General features: G+C 28.9%; 1 protein-coding gene across 1 annotated transcript in view; it reads left to right on the top strand.

The window, feature by feature from the left end:
• Positions 1 to 8941, top strand: part of LOC129958877 (uncharacterized) — a 54383-nt gene extending 45442 nt beyond the window's left edge. Inside the window, exon 2 of the mRNA XM_056071599.1 lies at positions 7995 to 8941. Coding sequence (XP_055927574.1) covers positions 8097 to 8831 — 735 coding nt within the window. The 5' untranslated portion in view covers positions 7995 to 8096 and the 3' untranslated portion in view covers positions 8832 to 8941. The remainder of the gene's footprint in view (positions 1 to 7994) is intronic.
• Positions 8942 to 18575: the final 9634 nt, after the last annotated feature.

Here is an 18575-nt window from a genome sequence, read left to right as displayed (position 1 = left end):
AAAACGTATATGATATCTAAGACATATACATATTCTTAACTATAAAGAAACGTAACTTATGTTACGTTTCTTTATATAATTTGCAATAGATATAACATTATTTTTGTGCGTTAATATCTTGTATTTCATTGATTGCACATTTTTTTCTTCCCAATTGTATTTGTGTTAAATTTAGTGCCTCTACGTACAAAGATCTGTCTTGTAAAATGGACTATCAAAATCGATGAAATTTCTATAAAACATGTGAAAACAGAATTAGTTAAGAATTTTTTCGGATAGATTTCCTTGTAGTATATCTTATCATAGTTAAAATAATATACACTTAAGTACAATTTAAAATCATTTCACAAATATATATTATGCAAATAAAAATGTATTTGCTCATTAACAATCCACATTAAATAAAAGATTATTCTAAATTAAAAGAAATGCATTAAATTCTATATAAGCATTATGTATAATTGTTATAACATGCACTATAAACTGAATATATTTTGATTTACTTCATTTTGAATTCTCATACAAAAATAAAAGAAGAGGGAACACAAATAATAAAATATATTAATATTTTACACAAATAATATTTAATATTAGTAATTTATTAATTTCATAATAAGTTCATTGACAGTGATAAGGGATTTTTATACTTCAAGTATTTTGAACATTATTTGTAAGAGGTTACTTTTATAGTAATTTAAAATATAAATAAGATGTAAAAAATAATTAAAATGATTTTTTTATGGATAGTAGCATTAAATAATTAACATTTTTTTAAATATTCCTTCAAAATACAAAATCATCAAAATTTTAGTCTATGTTGAGAAAAAAGTTACAGCTGTTACATAATTATTACAATAATTTTTTATTGAACAATATATTAATAAGAAATTATTCATTTCTTGTGAATAACATAATTACAAATGATACGGAAGATTTACCAAAGGTTTCATTTATTATGATAGAAAGTAAATTACATCAAAAGAAGTAAATATTCATTCACATAATTATGAGAAGAGGATTTCTTTTATAATTTTCTTAATGCTATACCAACAGTTTCTCCTACAATGAATAACATAAATTTGATTTTATGACATTCAATACAAAAACTAATGTTCTAAATTCAATTGCTGTTCTTGTAATTTTATATTGATTTCTATTGGAGTTCTGCTACCTGTGGCTCCTTGTGTAACCAGCTAGACTTTTTTTAAGCAAATTGTCCCCAACATGCACATAGTTTTCACAAAAAGAATTGCTGAAGAATTGAAATGTGTCCGTAAAGTCGTTTCTAATAAATATAATTAATTCTCAATAGTTTTGAATCTGCAATATGGGTTCTTTTATCAACACATGAAAGAAATTATTTAAATAATTCTAATGAAGAGGTGAAAAAAGGACCGATTTATTAAATAGGCAAAGTTAGCAATTGCCTTTAGCTCCTGAACTCTCAAAAAATTTTTAGCGGTATTCGGAAAGTTATTTAATTTTATACTTTCATTTAATTAAAGAGGTCGTATAATCGAACTTATTCAAATCAAATTGAAATATTGTATAAATTAATTTTGGAACTTAATTCCAGTGATAATCCTTATTACCATTGCCAAGTTATTTATGACATTATTTAATAGCTCTAAAATATTAGGTGCTTTTTAATTTAAAAGAATATCCGCGGCTTTTATAATATTATTTAGAGTATGTTAAAAAAATTAGTCCTTATATATATATATATATATATATATATATATAGTCAACATGAAATGCTTCTGCCGGTGTTCGCTAGGCGAACACGTCCGGTGGTTTGGAATTATGTAAATGAGGATTCATCAGACCAGATGGCTCGTTCCCATTGCAGTTGTGTCCCGTTTAGGTGGTCCCTGTACCAGTGTAGTCTCTTCATAGCATTCCGCGCCAAAACTAACGGTTTTGGAATCACTATTCTGCCATGAATATTCGCAGCATACGATTCTCGTTGAATAGTTTTCATGGATACGGGATTCTGAAGGGGGTATTCGTCTCGGACGTTATCTGCAGCAGTGCAGTTTTCCGATTTCGGGCCTTCAACTTCGACTTTCGCTCACTATTGTGCTTCGCGGGAGACACCTTACCCAGCTTTGTCATAACCCTTAAGACAATGGTCCTTGAAACACCTTCAAGATTGGCTATTCTGGACACGAACGCTTCAGCGAGGCGAGCTCCAATTATCATGCCTTTCTTCGCTTAGGAAAGGTCCGTCATAATCACGCTTTGCTAGGTACAGAATTTTCTCATGCAACTCTCACACCTCGAAATGCTTCACTGATATCTTCCCTTTCGCCGCCATTAGGTGGCACATTGCTGCGACGCGAGGCAGCCTTTTATTGGTCAGTCGAAGGACGCCTCATTTTTAAATGGGTGTTCCTATTATTTTGTCCTATACCTGTATATAACGGTTTTGTTTAAATTTACTTTCAAATTTTCGCTGCCTACTTTTTTTTTACTTGGAATTTTGAAATCGACTTTTTAGAAAGGGTTTTGCGATTGCAGTTTGTCAAAATTTCCTACTTAAAACTACTGAATAAAAATTAAATTAAAATCAATAAAAAATACTGGGTTTTAAAAATCTGGAGGGAAAAGGGGACCTAGAGATTTGCATTGCTTCTGGGCCCCTGGATAGTTTAATTCTGTTCCTGAATTCTTTTGAAATAATTTCATTGTTTGAAATATGGATTGCGACTGATTGAATTCAGTGTAAATTCACCAGGTTTCTTGCTTCAAAGTTTCTTGCTTACAGAGTGAAAACTTATGATAAAAGTGTAGATTGTATTGTTGAAAAGTGCATTACAAAAGCATAATTCAATACGAGTTTTAACGACTCAATTTAAATGTAAGAATGATCTTTGAAAAAAATTTAAATTCGTGAAGAATATATACTACATATATTAATGCATAAATCAATTTTTTTATACTGTGTTATTTTATTATTTTACAGCAATAGATTTCGATTATCGTTTAATAGTGCATCTAGAAGAAAATTAAATTTGAATTCAGCTAATATTTTTTATAGATTTTCTCAGCAAATGATAAGTTAGGGAAATATTAATATATTTCTGTGACATCTCTTTTTATGTACTCTGTACTTGCAATATTTCATATACAAGATGAAAAGTTATATTAAGAACAAATAATTTATCCTTTTCAGAGTACAAATTTTAAAAAATGCAACAACGTTGAAATTAAACCCATGATATAATCAGAAAGATTAAAATTTGTAATAGCACTTCTATTCTGGAAACTTCTATTCTGATGTAACACGCCGTATCATGGAAACGTAACATCTGTATTTGGATATTTTCTTTCTGCTTATGGCATTTCAAGAACTGCCTTTTTATAAATCATTTCAATACCAGTAACCTCATTTAATTGTACTTGAAACCTAATAAAAAACTTTTTTTTATTTGCCGTTTTTAAATAACATGTATTTAAGTGTTTGAACTCATTGAAATAAACAAACGAATCAAGATGAAATGAAGCAAAAACTGGTTAAACCGGTTTCGTTTAATGATGATCGTTATATTCAAGTAAAGTAAATTACTTTCTAAAATGCAGAAGAAATTATTTTTGTTTAGAAGTAGATGCAATATTTATATGAAAAGAAATACCATTCGTCCCTTATTTTTACCATACATTTTCGAATAAAGTAATTAAAAACCAATTTACCCTTCATAGAAGTTAAAGTGAAAAACATTTAGACTATATTAAAACGCATGAAATTGCATTAAATTAATTATTAATTTAATAAGTATTAAAAATTGCATTAAATATCATGTTAAATTTCGCTATATCTGACAGTTTTAGATGACAGTTTTTATCTGATAGTTACAGTTTGTTGTAATCTTTTATGGCACTGATTCTTACCTGTAACACATCCCGCTTGTAAACAAGACCATTGATTGTTAGTTTTATGATCGGTACGGAAATGTGTCGTACGGAAAAGTCATACAACCATTTTAAACTGGATATAAAATACAGGGTGGTCAAGATAAAAACTTCCCCTATGTATGAAACCCTAGCGGCCTATCCGCTCAACCAATCGAACCAAAATTTCCGACATGGTTGTTTGAAGGTATGCGCTGGAGATTGTGATGATTCTAAACAACACAGGGTTCACGGTTACAGTGAGAGAATTTTGAAATTTTAGAATGACAACACCCACTTTTTCCTTGCGCAAATTGATCCGCGTGTTGAAAAACCACAAATGGCGTTGGAACGATTAGCGTGTGACGAAAATTGAGGCCGTAAAGCATTTGCAAAAAAGAGCATTATAAAGGACCAATGACAACACAGAGAGGAAAGAGAAAAAAAAAAGTTTTTATTGGAATGAATAGTTATAATTACAGATTTTCAACGTGTTCACCTACTCAGGCGACAAATCATTGCATTCGGGAGATTGTGGACAACAATGCCGAACGTAACATGAAAGGAGCAATCTGCATAACTTCACGTGTTATGGAATCTTTCAATTCTGACACATCTCGTAGACCAGGCGTGTACACCTTATACAATGTCCCTAATGACATTTCGTTGCTGCAATTCAGGAATAACGGATTTCTGCAACTGTGTCAGAATTGCAAGATGTGATAACACGTGAAGTTATGCAGATTCCTCCTTTCATGTTACGTTCGGCATTGTTGCCCACAATCGCCCGAATACAATGCGTTGTCGCCTGCGAAGATGAACATGTTGAAAGCCTGTATTTATAACTTTCCATTCCAATAAAAACTTTTTTCTCTTTCCTCTCTGTGTTGTCATTATTCCTTTATAATGCTCTTCTTTGCATATGCTTTAATGCGGCAATTTTCGTCACACGCTAATCGTTCCAAAACCATTTGTGGTTTTTCAATACGCTGATCAATTTGAAGGAAAAGGTGGGTGTTGCCATTCTAAAATTTCAAAATTCTCTCACTGTAAACTTAACCGTGAGTTCTACGTTGTTTAGAATCATCACAATCTCCAGCGCATACCTTCAAACAACCAGGTCTGAAAATTTGGTTCGATTGGTTGAGTGGATAGGCCGCTAGGGTTTCATACATAGGGGAAGTTTTTTTTTTTGACCACCCTGTATTGCGCAGAATTAGAACCAATGGCGGATTGATCTTATCAAAATTTAAGAAAGTATGGAATATAAAGTATATAAGTAAATTTATAGTGAATTCTAATTTTCTTGATGTATGTATAATGTGCTGATATTTCGGAACTATATTGTTATTTTGAATTTTTTTTTTTAAAAAATGAGGTTTAAAGTGAAGTTAAAATCTGGGTAGCTAAATAAGAAAAAATATTTCACACATATCTATGCAATACGCCATATTCCATTTTGACAGGGGGAATTGGAATCTATAATAATTGGAACCTCTTGACTTATTTTGCCATAGTAGTAGTTTTTATACACAAATTTCTTTATTTTTGATGGTTTAAAATAGGGTTTGACGGTTTTGAAAACCAGTTTTACAAAACCGGTTTCTTAAGGTAAATTTGTGACATTCGAAAACCGGTTTTTAAGAATTCATATTATGTAAAAATTGATTTTGAACTTATTTGATTTGCTATTCATTCTATGCAACGGGCAGCAAACACATTTTTTCAACGTTGCAAGTTGCGTTGGCCAGTGCTTGTGCACTGCACAATTGCGCCTCGAATTCGTCAATTTATGTTTTTCATGAACATCCCTTTTCACTTTTTTTTTTCTAGGTGAAACAAAAGTTTGATAAAGTTCATCTCTTGATTCTCATTGGATGTTTTGTCTATCGGTATGAATTCAGTGCTAATAGAAACGTCAGCAATTTTACTGGCTCGTTTCGAAGAACGTGCGAAAGGAATAAATAATTCCCCGCTTTCTGCTTCTTGATCATAGTATTTAATGATATCATAAAATTTTCTTCGTACCACTCCTGAAAGCTTTTTTACACCACTTGAACTAGCCATATCAATACGAAATATTCAGTTAAAATAAAATGCTGTCAGAAATAACATAACACTCACATACACGTGAAAGAAAATAGAAATAAAAAAGGATATAATACGAGAAATCCAAGGTCAAATGTGCTCATCGTTCCCCCTCTCACCCCTGATTGAAATGGAATTGTCGAAATATGGTCTCAGAATCCGATCCGTCTCGAGTCACGACAGGTTTGCTTAATATTATGGAGGTGAAAACTGGAAACAAAAGTAAAAAGTTGTTATATTTGGTAAAAATAACGGAAGTATTAAGTGTTTTTAATTTTTGTTTATATTTTCTATTTTACATTTTAAAATTTCAATTTTATCATACAAATTTCTTCTATCAAAAATTAGTGTAAAATAAGAAGTTCTGGCTTCTGTTTAATGGAATTTTAAATAAAACACAGGGTGTTAAAATATTCCATATTTTGTCTCGCAACGTTTTAACATAAATTATGTCTTTAGCAAGCATCGGAATTAGATTAAGTGTTGTTTTTTTTCAAACTTCCTAGAAAATGTGTAGATTAGATTTTAAATTACACTAATATTAATAGTTAAAATAATAAAATTGTAAAATAAACGTCAAAAATATTTATTCAATAACTTTAATTTCATTTTTAGATAAAAATGAGTAAGTCGGAAGTTTGGGATAGTTTCTAAAAGTTCGGGATAGGCAAGGTAATCTGAAATCATTGTAACAAAATGTTGAGCTGCAAAGGATCATCTACGAGCAATCTACATAATCATTTGAAAGCAGTTCATAAAATAATTGTCGGAAATAATATAACTGTTTTATTTCTTGAAGACCCTGAAGAAAAACTTACAAATCCAAAGACACTGAAAGCTGAATTTTCATTATTTGAACAAACGAATAAAAGAACAAAAAACTTAGATTTGTAATTTGATGCTAAACTCAGTAACTAGTGAACGAGTATTTTCATTTCAGGCAGTATTGTGTCCAAAATAAGAACGAAACTCAGCCACTCTTTAGTGGATATTTTATGTTTTTTTAATCTTATTTTCTTAGGAGAAATTAAAATTAGTGAAAATAATATAAACATTATTTGAAATTTTTGTTTGAGTTTTCGTTATGTTGTGTAAGTAATATGTATATGTAATCTTTAATTTTGTTTTTTATATTTTGACTTTGATATTAATTTCGTTTTTTATTGTTTTATATAAATTAAAATAAAATAAAAAAAATAGAATAGGGAAAAATGTTTTATTTTTCCCTACTCAATTTTTTTTTTTACAAAAATTTGAAAACCGGCTAAAACCGTTTTTTTTTTTTTTTTTTTTTTTTTGAAATATCGAATTCGAAAACCGGTTTTTCAAAAAGTCAATTTTTGTATAAACCCTAGTTTAAAAGTTCTGAATGCATCTGCACACTCTCGTCTTTAGCTTTATTACAGAGATCACTTTGATGTGGATTCTAGTCATGGATAAATATGTCTTTAAAATTATTTGTAGAAGAAATTTTCTTGAAATTTCTAACAGGAATAATTAAAAAATATCTATTAATATCTTCTGTCTTTAGATTACGTTTATATAAACATGAAATATGACATAAAAAGAAACTCTCAGCATTATTTGGATTTATTGTTTCATCCTTATCCAAATTTTAATTAAATTTTATATTACATACTCAAATATACCGTTTTTTTAGGGACAAAATTAGTTTTTTCCCTCCGTAAACGCTTTTACCAAGATCATTTTATGAGTTATTAAACTACAAAAATTATAATAACAAAAATTAAAAGAAATTGATATTGATTTTTCATTTCCATGGTCCTTCTTGTATATATTTAATTTAGTAGATAATATTGTTTCTTTACAATTTTATTGCCATTTTTATTTAGATATCAAATTTTCCTGAAAACTCTGCCATCAAATTGATGTTTCATGAGACCATTTCTTTTGTTAATTCTTAAATCAATGGTAAATTTAATAGTAAAAATGATTGAGATAGATCTTTTTTTTTAAAAAAAATTAATGTCTTTCTTTTTCTTTTCTTTTTTTAGAAATAGCCATATTTGTTATTACCTCCTGAAAGGAATCTTCACAACCAAGCCTACTAGGAGATACATCTTTTACATACAAAGTGTTTAATACCTGTTCGTGATATGTTTTCACAAAATCAACTACAGGTGAAGAATTCGCCTTCAAAAATGCTTCAAAACTTTGTCCATCATATAGAAAAGAAAGATACTGAAGGTACTGCAAATTATGTGTCAGGGATGGTTAATTTTTTTGCAAAGCCGAGGCAAATTAAATCTATAGAAGAATTAACAAAGACTGTTGTTGTAAAAGTACAAAAAGTTACTCCTAAAGCAATTCTTGAACGATTAGGTAGACAAAAAGACTCATTGAAAACAAAATATAGAAGAGTCGAGTCAGTTCAAAACAGCAATGAAATTTTGGCACAAGAAATGAAGATAGTTGCAAAGAGAAAAAAAGCTAAGGTTGAAACTATTCCAAAGAAAGAAACTAATTTCGATGGACAATTTGAGAAAGATATATGTGGAAAACGAAATAAAACTAAAAGTGGGCGTGCAAGTGAAGAAAAAGCAGGGAGGTATTACAGTGAAAATTATTTTCCCACTGCACTTACTAAAGTACATTCCTTTTGTGAAAATACTGGAGATAAGATTCAGCAGCATAGTTATTTATGTCAATCAAGTAACACGCATAAAAATCGGACAAGAAACTTTACAGAGGACAGTACAAATTGTTCAACTTATTGTGTAAATTGTAATAATATGAGCGTGGTTCAGAGAATTGACTATAACACTAATGCCTTCACAGCTGCGATTCTACAAGATTTGCTGGAACCTGAAAGCGATTGCTTAGACTGGTAGGTCTTATCTGTACAATATAAGACATTTTTAAAACATCTAAGTGATTACAAAGTCATCATCAATCTCTAATATGCATTGTTAAAATGTATATATTATCTTTAATATTTGTGTTCATGATCATTGTGTTGAAATGCTGTATTGTGGATAATGTTATCTAATTCATTAAAATTTTGATAATACAATTGTATCAAATATTATTAACTATATTCTCATTGATGTCATATTAAAAGCATGTCGAAATAAAATAATCTTTTTGGCATCTTTTGACACGATCATTTCTTTGTTTACTCTACTCTTCATCAGAATTTTGGAAGTGCTTTATATTTTCCGTAAAATTATAAATCATGTTTATTTTGTATTTTTTTGCAATAATTAAAAATGCTTTCTAGTTTTTCTTGCGATTATTAATATTTGGAATGCTTGCCGATATAATTTTATTAATTTCAACTGCTCTTTTTAATTCCCAATATAAATTCGGATCCGTTGTGTTGTAATAAATAATTTATCATTATTAATATCCAAAAAATAGAAACTTTTAATGATTTTAAAATAACAATAGTTATTTAAAATATTTTTGTAGTAAAAATTATATTTGTAATTCCAGAACCATATGAATGATCATAATTGTTTTTCTTTTGAAAAATTAGTTATAATTTGTGTATTAGGAGAAAAAGCATTTATTTTTCCATACGAAAATGAGTATCGTATTAATTAAATTATCTTTAAATTGTTAATTTAATTTAAATATTTCTGAATATTTAAAAAAACGCATTCATTATAATGGTTTTTCTTTTAAAAATTAAATTATAATTAAGAATTTATTTGCATAAAAAATGATAAACATATTAATTAAAGCTACTTCTTAATTGTTAATTTAATTTAAAATAATTTAGAAAGAAAACTAATAAAAAAAACCCAGATATTACTAGTCCAAAATCGAACTCGAGTCTCGTGAATGCTATACCAGCACCTTAACCACTGTGGTATTTGACTTCTCAATAGCGACACATTATTAGTATGTACACTGTTTTGAAATTTTGAGGGTCATTTTCAAGAAATTGGCCAGCTATTGTATCTTAAAGTTTTCATGAAAGCAGATTCTAAATGTATATTACCATTATACAAAATCTCATCCCGAATTCAATTTTCAACCTCGTGGCCTTCCGTTGTTAGTATCAATTTTAAAAATTTCACTTTTGGTTTGTAATTTTGCCAGTAACTTTGCTTCTAACTACCGCAGAAACAAAATTAAATCAATTTTGGAATCTTAAATGCGTTGGCTTTAATAAAAGATAATAAATAAATTCGAAAGTTTTACGAAAACATTGATTTTAGGATATGTGCATACCGTAAGTTATTAATAAATGGCGACATTCAAACAAATATTTTGTCTGTAAAGATAGCATTTCTTTCCTCAATGGTTTCTTATCTTATGCCCTAGTCTCTTTTTAGATCTTAATTAAAATTTAAAAAAAACATACAATTATTACTTGCGCATCTATGAAATTTTACTATATAACATTTTCAACAAAACATACGTTTCAGTTTCACTATTTCATTCACAATGATGATTTAATATCGTTCACGGTATAATACAATTCGAACATTTATTGCAAAAAAGGCACTACATATTGGAAATAATAAGAAACATTATTTGCATTAAAATAAATACACAATAATTAATAATAATGTTTATTTATATATTTATATTGATGAGAAAAAAAAAAAACAGGCCAAACTTGCAGCTAAGCACGTACAACACTGCAAGCACTCGAGATTAAAATAAAACAACTAGCAAAATAGAATGCAATTATATAAGTTTAAATGAAGCTTAGTAACAAATTAACTAAATTAAATACAATAACTAAGCCAAACTATGAAATATTATTCAGTTATAACATCAAAATCACTGAGTGGTCCGAGTTCAGAAATTTTAAATTGATTTAAAATGGATATAAATTGAATTTTTTGGAATTTTATAAGGAAATTATTGATTTAAAAAATACTAAATATGTTTAATTTAGAAATAAAACGAAAGAAATGAAGTTGGATTTTTCAACTCTTTCTACGTATTTGATATGTGTAGTACCTGATGTCTCTGTGTAGAAGTGATGTTCCTTATTTCAGCCCAACTTTTCCGAAAAAGAGAATATCCTAAAATTTAATTAAATGAAGCATTTGCACCATATTAAAAAGAAAAGATAAATATAGTTCTTTTGAAAATGATATTAGGCCTAATTCTATTCCTCGGCATTTCTAAACATAGAACATAGCCAACTTAATATGATAATGTGCATAAATTGGAAAAAAAAATAATGAATTAAATTGTAAAATGAATATATTTGATAAAAGGTCTCTTGGTTTTTTTAAACCATTTACTGAATGGTTATTTCTATATTCATATTGTTTAGTTTATTTATTGAGTTTTGCCAGTACCACCGTTCATCTGCTTAGCCAGGATTCCGTATTTCGCTTCAGAGTTCTGGAATATTTCAGACTGAAACTTCATCTCAGATTTGTAAAAATTTTACTTATATGTATAAAAAAATCTGAAAATAATAAAAAGTAGTTATAATTTTAAAAATTAAATCTTATCTCTATAAAGTTCTTTTTTTAATATTTTATAATGTGTATAGTATCGTAACCTATATTTAACGAAGAAAAGAGTAAACTGATCACAAACCTTTTTCACTCTGACTTCTAGGATAAGTCAAGACAGTTCCGCATTTCTGAAGGTTTATCGGGTATTTTTGTTTATTTGTATATAACTAAAATTTTTTAAAAAGTTTATGGAGATTCAATTAAATAACTTGGTAGAAATGTTGCTTCTTTCAAGATAGAAATTATTATTTCTCCAATATAACCATGAACCGGGAGAAAAATAGTTGTAAAATGTATTGTTACACAAGCGTTAATACACCTTAAAAAACATTTCTTTGTCATATAAAAAAAAGATTTTAATGAAAGCAGTGACCAACGTAGTTTTAGTTAATTTTTGTAATCAATCTTTGTAAATAATCTTAATTTTCTCTTAATAGCTTACTCACAAGAGTATATATAAACTTCAAATTGGATACACATACAACATTTACTATTATTTAAAAAACCTTAAACCGTTTCGCATTTTCTGCAATGCATCTCTTCAATTTTCAGTAATCTCAACTAAAATGGAAACACGAAAAACGAAAGTATTTAAACTTCAACTAATACAAAAACTTTCTTAAAGAACAGAAAATAGAGAATCGTTCAGCATTGTTTAGGCGAATTACAGATTATATTCTTACGTAATAGTAATTAAATTCGTTAGCTTGATTCCAATGATTTATTACATTAAGGAGTAAGAGGATTTAAAAATGGATACACTAAAAAAATGTCACTGTAGCATACTTATGAAGTTAAAACTTAATTGTAAGTAAATATTTCAAAAAGTATATTAAAAGCATATTTTTATATAGAAATCCAGTCATTAGCAAAAATAAACTGATTCTTCATAATTTTATCATGAACAAAAGAAAAAAAGCCAAGTCGAAGTATTGGTAAAAACAATAAAAGAGAATTGTGTTTCATTTCAGCAAATAAATACATTGTAGTAAAATACATTTAAAATATTTTTAATATTAGGTTAAAAATATGGAAAACATTGTGCTCCAAAAGGTGATGTTAATAATAAGATAATTCTCTGAATTTAAAAATGAAGAAAAACTTTTTGTGCTGTAATATTTTCAGAAATTATAATGTAAAACGTCAAAATTTCACTTCATTTTTAATTAATTAAAATGAACAATATATAAATGTGCCAGGTTTATTGGCTCTAGGCTAAACAGTCTGGTCTGTATCTTGGTGGCTTGAACGAAATAATCATTCAATAAATAAATAAAAGAACAGAAACTTTGAATTGCAGCATCATGTAAAAATAGAACAAAAAAGTCCTGAAGCTGCACGTGCTTTAATACCTTTAATATATATATTTAATTATTTTTTAATCTTCGAAATGACATTGTATTTCTTTTTGTTTTTCCTTTTTCCATTAAAAAATTGTTTTCTGATAATAATATAACCAATGTAGATACATGAATAGAAGGAAAGCTCATTTCTAAAATATATTGATACAGAAATGCGAATATGGAGTTTTGAAAAATTACTTCGTTGTCATGTTGCTGTTAAAATTTTAATCTAATAATAACCATGCGCGAAAATCTCTCCGAGAGCGTTATTTAAGATTTTTAAAATAGCTTCCAAACAACTAATATAGATTACTTGCAGTACTTTCACATAGTTGCCCGTAACTTGGTGAATATTACCAAAATCAGAACCAGGAACATAAAATAAAGCCATCTAATTATATTAATCGTTAACTCGAAAAAAAAAAGATTTTACACGTTTTTGTTTTTATTTCTTGATGTGGATATTGCTTGGTGAACTATTGTATCCTACTGACATACACAAACATTTACCTTTTATAGTAACGACTTCGACGAAAACTAATTCAGAAACACGAGAATATTCAAATTTTAGTAAATAAAATAGGATGTAGATTTTCTTTTATCTTATTTCTTTTTAAATAAATTTAATTCCTCTAATTATTTTTCTGATAAAAATAATATTATTTTTCCTTTGAGAATATAATTAATTATCATTTATTGCAAGATATGTGAATAAGATAAACAATTGAACAAGATATCATAAATTCAAGATCAAATAAATAAAATATTTACAAAATAACATCGATTTCTGAATTATGAAAAAGTATGGTTATAGAATTATCCATAGAAAAAAAAAGCTACGAAAACATTCTTATTCTGTTTTCTCAGTTTTTTTTTTTTTTTTTTTTTCACTTTTGTTTCTCTAGAATCCAAGAAGGATCCCGAATTTTCATTGAGTTTTTATTACTAGAATATCTGGAATCAACGTGTTCTGGCAATAAACAGTCAGTAAAAGAAACTCCATACCGCCCCCTCCCTTTTTTTTGCCTAAAAATTGGATCACGAATTCCTTTTTCTGTTGTTTACCCCTTTTTCGAGGACGTGGAGATTCCTTAAAATCGCGAGTCCGAATTTTTTGATGATTACCATAATTTATTTATACTTTATATACAAGAAAGTAATAATAATCATTTATTGAAAATTATAGAAATTCGATAGTTAGATAAACCTATTTATTAGATCATATAAACACAGTATTATATAAACAAAGCATTCACAAAAAAACGCATCAGTTATTGAAATTTAGTATATATAGATATATGTGAAGTTTGGAGTCTTTTAAGATAGAGAATTAATGAAAATGTTTAACACTCCTTTTTATGTATATCAGAAAGTCTAACGTATTAATCTCAAAATTAAACTTGATTTGAATCATATGAAAAAGTACACCCCGCTCTCCCCCTCCCCCCTCCCCATTTTTTTTTTCCCCTTCTTCTTCTAAAAATGACCCTTTATTTGCAAAGCATTGTTAAAATTACCGGCATATGGTTCAGTTATTCCAAGTTCTAGCAAGTGACCAAGAATCATATCTAATCAAGTATTAGGGAATTTTCCAGCGGTCAAAAGGCGCCCGGAATCTGAAAACGATCGGTGCGAAATCGGGACCGAGTTATAAATTGAACTTACGCAGTTATGAGCTGCTATATGGACTAATTTTGCGCTCTGTTGAGGACGCTATAATCCTGAAATTAGACTCATTCTGAAAATGCTCACACCAGTTCATTAATTTGCTTAATTTACATCTATTTTATCTAGGAAACTGGAGATAACGAAAATCTCCAATTTCACTCTATACTAGCAATTTCTTTGAAATTCCTGCATTTCGTTAGTCAGAATTTCCCCAGGGGTTAATATTTTGTTGAACAAACATCGCATACTTTAAATAACTTTAAAAACTTCGATCCCCCCCCCCCCCCGATTCATCCTTTGTTTAAATGAAAAGATAAATTCAAAATTAAAAGTGGAGAGGCAATTTGACTCTTTATGGCTTTTGGAATTCCGATAACCATCATGTTCCTCTTTTCGAGAGAAACTGCTTTCTTGCTCAATGTTTGCTTTTTCTAACGCTGCCGTTTCTGCATCGAACAGCTAAAGAGAAATTAAGAGTTACTGTGGCCTCTTATGAAACTCCTGTTCTGATGATATAATTTTTTTCGGACTTCTGCGATCCATATAGAATTAAACCATTGCAGTACAGAGCACTTTTGCCCTCACCCTCAAATATATTTAGAGAATTTCTTTTTTTAATTGTGATGGGCTGGAGTCAAGTTACAACTGCGCAAGTACATACATCCAATTGTTGTAATGTTTTACCCTTCTCCCCTTGCGAATAAACAATTTCGCAATACTAGAATCAACAATATCATACACCTGTTATTTTTTTTATCTACGATACGGGACAATGTTGTTTAAAATTTTCATTATATTCAAATAACGAGCAAAGTATTTCTGTCAATATTTAAAAAAGAAAAATAATTTAAATACAATTATACATCAAACTAAGTAAATAAAATTTGCATAGGACAAGTTTAGTAAGTCATGAATAGATGATATCTAGATGACCACAACTGGGATAGCAAACAAAAAATAAATAAAGAAAGAATTTACTTGCTGTGGGGAAGATTTTACAATGTACTGAAAACCACACTGCTAACTGCCACCATCAGTCATTGGTAAGAGTTAGGGTTTACTGAGTATATCTCTGCGAAAAAGGCAGGGTATAATGATTTTGGGGAAAAGTTCAAAATATTTTTTTTAAATATTGCGATTAAAATTTATATATATATATATTAAAAATTAAAATAGGGTGAGGAAAGATAACTCATTTAATGCTACGTGTGGTCGAAATTGAAGGGATCATTTTCAACAAAGGCTGTTAAAAGGGTTGTATGACTTTTACGTTCCGGCCATAAAACTGTCTATTAATGATCTTGTTTATAAGGCGGTTGCGTACGGATGAGTCCCACTACCGGAAAATCCAGATGGGGATGGAGCTCTGCGGTCACTTTTGCTGCAATTGTTCGCTTTTTAGACATTGCAATCCGCTTCAATACTCGTCTGTCGCTTTCACTCAGCTTCCCTTCCGCCCATTGTTTTGCCTTGCCGAGCCGTGTGTATGCTGTAATGACTTTAGATACCATGCCTCTAGAAATACCTGAAAGTTGCGATGTTTCGGTCACACTTGCTCCAGCTACAATTTGGTCTCTTTAAATCTGAGAAATCCGACATCTTACGCTTTTGAAAAAAAAAAAAAAAAAAAAAATCCAAGATTTAAAGAACTTCAATAAAGCTAAAACATACTACCAGAATATTGCTATATATAAAATAAACTGAGGGCTATTATTATATTTTAATGCTTACGAAGCGTATTCAAAAAGGTCACTTTTATTCACAGGTGTTTCCATTAATTTGATAACTACCTGTATATTTACATTTCTGAGGGTTCGAAATTTCAAGTATATATTATTGTCAATTGGCAAGTTCCTTCAATTCTGAAGAACAGCTCTCGTGCAACTTGCTTATGGTGGATTGTGATTCAGATTGGGCTGGCTGATTTATGCTTATTATTTGCCTTACTTTTATATTCTACACACTTATCTAAAAAAATTATTTCCTTACCCCATTTTTGCGTTATTTATGGTATTTTTATGATGGTATTACACATTTCATCGTCGTTCTCTTTCATATGTTGTTTTGGAGCAATTAATTGAACAACTTATTAGACTGATTTTTTTAACTAGTTACTGAAATGTAATTAATTGCGGCTTGTAATTACGTTAATCTATCACTTAAAATCTTGTAAGATGAGATTTTAACGTGAAGATAGAAGTTTTCAGTGCTCATGATTTTTTTTACAGTGTACTTTTTAAATGACCCCTATCCATTTGAAAATTATTATTTGTTGGACCAATCTCACTAAATTTTAGTTTTTACCAAGGGGAAATAAAAACTGCTAGTTTTCTGGTATTTAAAATTTTTAAGGGAATAAATGAAAGTTTTTAAAACTTTTATTATTCAGGATCCCGATTTTATCAATCCATAACGATTATTGCTTTTAATTTTTTTTATAACTCTTATAGAAATTTGTTCCCAAAGAAATCTCTCTTTACATATGAAGGTTTGTCCATATTGACACAGCAGTGCGCAACAAAAACCATTTAAGTCAGGAGCATGAAATTTGTGAAGCTATTTTTTGGGATATTAGAGGCGGCCTAAATGCGAATTTTTCAAAATCTTAATTAGAAAAACAAAAACAGTATTTTAACCATAACATCATCGTACAAAAATTATTTTAACGTTGTTTTAAGAAAACGTTGTTTATGTAATGTTGTTTTAAGAAAACAAAATGCTTTCTTTGCTTTTATATTTAAGAAATTTTAAGCAATTTATTGAATAAGATTTTTTATTTGATGAGTTTTGTTAAATTTTAAAGCAATGCATTTTACTGTCTTGTGCTGACTCCAAAAAAAAAGTACTTTTAAAGAATACTTTAACTGGCACTTATTATTTTCATTTTGCTTCGAACTACAGAATTAGCTCTTTTTTATTTTAACCTAACCCATTCCACTAAAATGACGAATACAGCTCGTCTTTGAATTTTCCTGCCATACAGCAAGATGACGAGCTATTTTCATCCTGCTACTGAAGTTGCTGTTAATAATAAATTTGGTTTAAAATTTCAAGTGTACTGAATCCGGCAGCACTTTTGTTACTTATATTAATTTCATAGATTACTATCACATATTGCTTACCGTTAGAATTTCTTGATATAGATCACGACTAAACTGTTGTTAGTCAGGGGGATTTCATTCTTATAATTATTTAGTGTCAACTACAGTCTGGCCAATATATATTTTTACTAAAAGAAAAACATTTTGTGAAATAAACATCGTAATGGATAGTGCAGACTATGAATATCAAGGATATTGGAGGGATTCTGAAGAATCATAAGAAATAAGCAAATATTTACGCCATATTGATAATAAATTCATGACAGTGAAGTATTACCAAGAAGACGAAAACATATTAGACGACTAATAAATGAATCTAGTGAATATTCTGGAATAATAGACACATCATAAGAAGAATGCCAGAAAATAGATAATGTGCCTGAAATAAAGAAATGTAAAGGAGTGCCTGGTATAAACGCTCTGATGTTGGGATAACTAGGTGCTAATCCGAAGTCATTGTAATGAAGTGTTGAATATGAGCTCACGAAAATTGCAATTATATCCATAACAATAATATAATTTTAATCAATAATATATAAGAATTGTAAAATGAAGCAATTTTTTTAAAAACATTAAATGATTATTTCATGCACAATTTTTCATTATTAAATCATACCGGAAGGGATTAAAGAATTTGTTTTTTTATTTAAGGATACAAGAAATTCTTAAAGAATTCTAATTCTTTGTAAAATATATAATCACATTTTTCTGCAATTTCTTCAAGCTAAAGTGAGAATTTCTTAATATATATCATTTGCAAAATTTTACCAAATTTTCCGAAAGCAAAAACGGTGGAAAAAACGTAAGTAAGAACAAATGAGAACAGAAGTAAGAAGCAATGAGACAAATTTTTTATAGCCTGACCATTTCTGAACGCTGCTATTCTTCTCTATTAAAAAAATTATTTTAGAACATGTCTTTGTTCTATCGTCAATTTCATGGCAGTTTTGCCAGTTTTATGATGATAGCCATCTTGAACTGCTCAGCTGTTAGCTTTATAAGACTGCAACTAAAATTTCTAAATATAGCAA

Source organism: Argiope bruennichi, chromosome X1 (assembly GCF_947563725.1).
Source record: "Argiope bruennichi chromosome X1, qqArgBrue1.1, whole genome shotgun sequence".
Lineage (NCBI taxonomy): Eukaryota > Metazoa > Arthropoda > Arachnida > Araneae > Araneidae > Argiope > Argiope bruennichi.
Note: the sequence above shows the minus strand (reverse complement) of the source record. Positions and strands in the feature narration are given on the sequence as shown.